The sequence below is a fragment of the Gloeophyllum trabeum genome (assembly GCF_000344685.1).
Source record: "Gloeophyllum trabeum ATCC 11539 unplaced genomic scaffold GLOTRscaffold_00412, whole genome shotgun sequence".
In the NCBI taxonomy this organism is placed as follows: domain Eukaryota; kingdom Fungi; phylum Basidiomycota; class Agaricomycetes; order Gloeophyllales; family Gloeophyllaceae; genus Gloeophyllum; species Gloeophyllum trabeum.
The window spans coordinates 1-2,102 of NW_006920820.1; the positions used below are offsets into that span (position 1 = coordinate 1).

The following is a 2,102-nucleotide window of genomic DNA, read 5'->3' on the forward strand; positions in this document are numbered from 1 at the left end:
AAAGTATGTGGCCACCTCGTGATGGTTTCCGCCGTATTTCCTTTGGTAGGTTGCCAATGGTCATATAGATGGGATATGCGGACTTGTTTCCAAATAACGTCACCTGTGTCTTATCAGACGAGATGATCACAGGGACAATCGTAGCACCAGGTTGATCCTGCTCAATTGCCTTCTAGAGAGTGGTGTTAATCATCCGCTCACAGACGTCACATGTAGTAGTGCTTCCTGGCTTACCTGCGTCGCCCACCACCATTTACCAGTGTGCATATCCGAATACATCCGGATCGTCATGTCTGGATCGGAGTAGTGCCTCTCTGGCGCAAAGATCAAGTCCGCCGCGAACTCAGGATCACCGTAGAGTGCCTGTATACACTCCAGTACATCACGATGATAGACTTCAAAGGCTTCTTCCGCTACGATGACCTCCTCTCGTCGAAACTTAGGACGCCCAGGTAAGGCATCAACAATCTTATTTAAGGAGTCGGCATCTTTATATGATAATCCCAGTGAATCCCGGACCTATTAACAGGTAGCAGGATTAAAACTAGCCGTCATCGGTGATTGAACGGACTTACACCTTCGATTTGAAGTAGTTCAGTAAGAGCTGTCGAGCTCGGCCCACGCAGCTTTGCCCAACGTCCTACCTCCCAGTCCAGCTTCGATGCAAATGGTGCCCATGGGTTCGTCTCCGAGGCTCCCGCCCCTGGGCCATCCATATAGTGACTATACAGGTTTGTTGGTGCGTCGTCCTGGATTGGTCGCCCTGCTGATCCCAGCGTGAACTTCTCAACCACAGGTTTCTTGCGTAGTCCATCTTCCGCAACCACGCGCTCGGCTCTAGCTCCGCCCGCTTCCTCCTCCACAGCAGCCATGGCGTCTTCCTCCCAATCGTCTGCCTCTGGGAGCACCTGAGGCGGAACCGGTTCCCACCTTGTTCCCAGGTCAGTCTCGGCTTCATCGTCTCCATCTGACTCTCCTTCATCCTCAGACTCACAGTCCAGCGGATCACGAGATTCCCGTTGGTTTTCTGGACGGTCTCCGCTCTCATCGACATCCATGCCTGGCTCTGTCCCAAAATCGCTCGGAGCATAGTCCTGCCCAAAGAAATCACCGCTGAAAGTCAGGAGAGGCGCATCCTGGTCGCCTACTGCATCTTCTGCTCCTGACATATCGGTGCCATGTGGCACAGGGACGTATGACTGAATATCCATGTATATGTCCTGGCACGCCGAATTGCGGGTACGTTGGAGGTGGTGTGTATATCCTGCCAGAGTAAATTGACGATTACATCCTGCACAGGTAGTCATTGTCGGAAGCCTATGCGCGCGTCCAAAGCAGCGGGAGCTCCCCAAGTCGCGTGAAGTCCGCTGCGGCAAATCCCTCAAGTCCATCCGGCAAGACGAGCCGTGCGCACCATGCCGCAGGCCCCGAATCCGGTATCTCCCTACACCCTGCTCTGAAAATTTCTCTGGCGCATCTTCCTCCCCTCTATCGACGTTTCCTCCGTCGTGGAAGCTCACCATCACCACGCTTGCTCGTCACATCTCCCGGTCGCTGCCTTGTCTCTCGTGATGTCAAAGACACAGACAGGGGCACCAGGTGCAGTTGCTCTCAGTCGAGGCCAGAAAGCAGCGCAGACGAGGGCCATAAACAAGCGGATTCGAGACGAACAAGATGCAAAAATTACAGCTAAACCTACGAGTAAGCACACAATGCGCTGTTCCGGTAATGTAACAGACTCACTGTGTGCGAACAGCTGCTCGAGACGCCAAAGTGAAGGCTGTTGAGAACCGCGGTACGTACTGTTATTCACTCGTTATCGTCGAGTGATGAATCACCTGGTGTCATGGTAGTGTGGATGCAATCTCAGGGAGCGACGCGGAAGCGTGCGGGCTCTGTGATGGCGCCCACGAACACAAACAAAAATAAAAAGACCAAGAACGGTAAGCGATAAATTTATCGTCCAACCATGTCCTCCTTGTCTTACCTATTCATCAGATTCTGCCTCCGTGGACAATTATAAGACGTTGGCCGATACACCGGCAGCAAAGGGTCGCCGTGAGCCGCGTTCCCTCCTCCATGCTGTCTGCACACTGACTGTG

General features: G+C 53.2%; 1 protein-coding gene across 1 annotated transcript; it reads right to left on the reverse strand.

The window, feature by feature from the left end:
* Nucleotides 1-189: 189 nt before the first annotated feature.
* GLOTRDRAFT_134699 (uncharacterized protein) lies at nt 190-1,169 on the reverse strand (the record flags this gene model as incomplete). Its single annotated transcript, XM_007873635.1, has 2 exons — nt 190-519; nt 576-1,169. The coding sequence occupies 2 exons, from the start codon at nt 1,167-1,169 to the stop codon at nt 190-192; spliced, it is 924 nt and encodes a 307-aa protein (XP_007871826.1).
* Nucleotides 1,170-2,102: the final 933 nt, after the last annotated feature.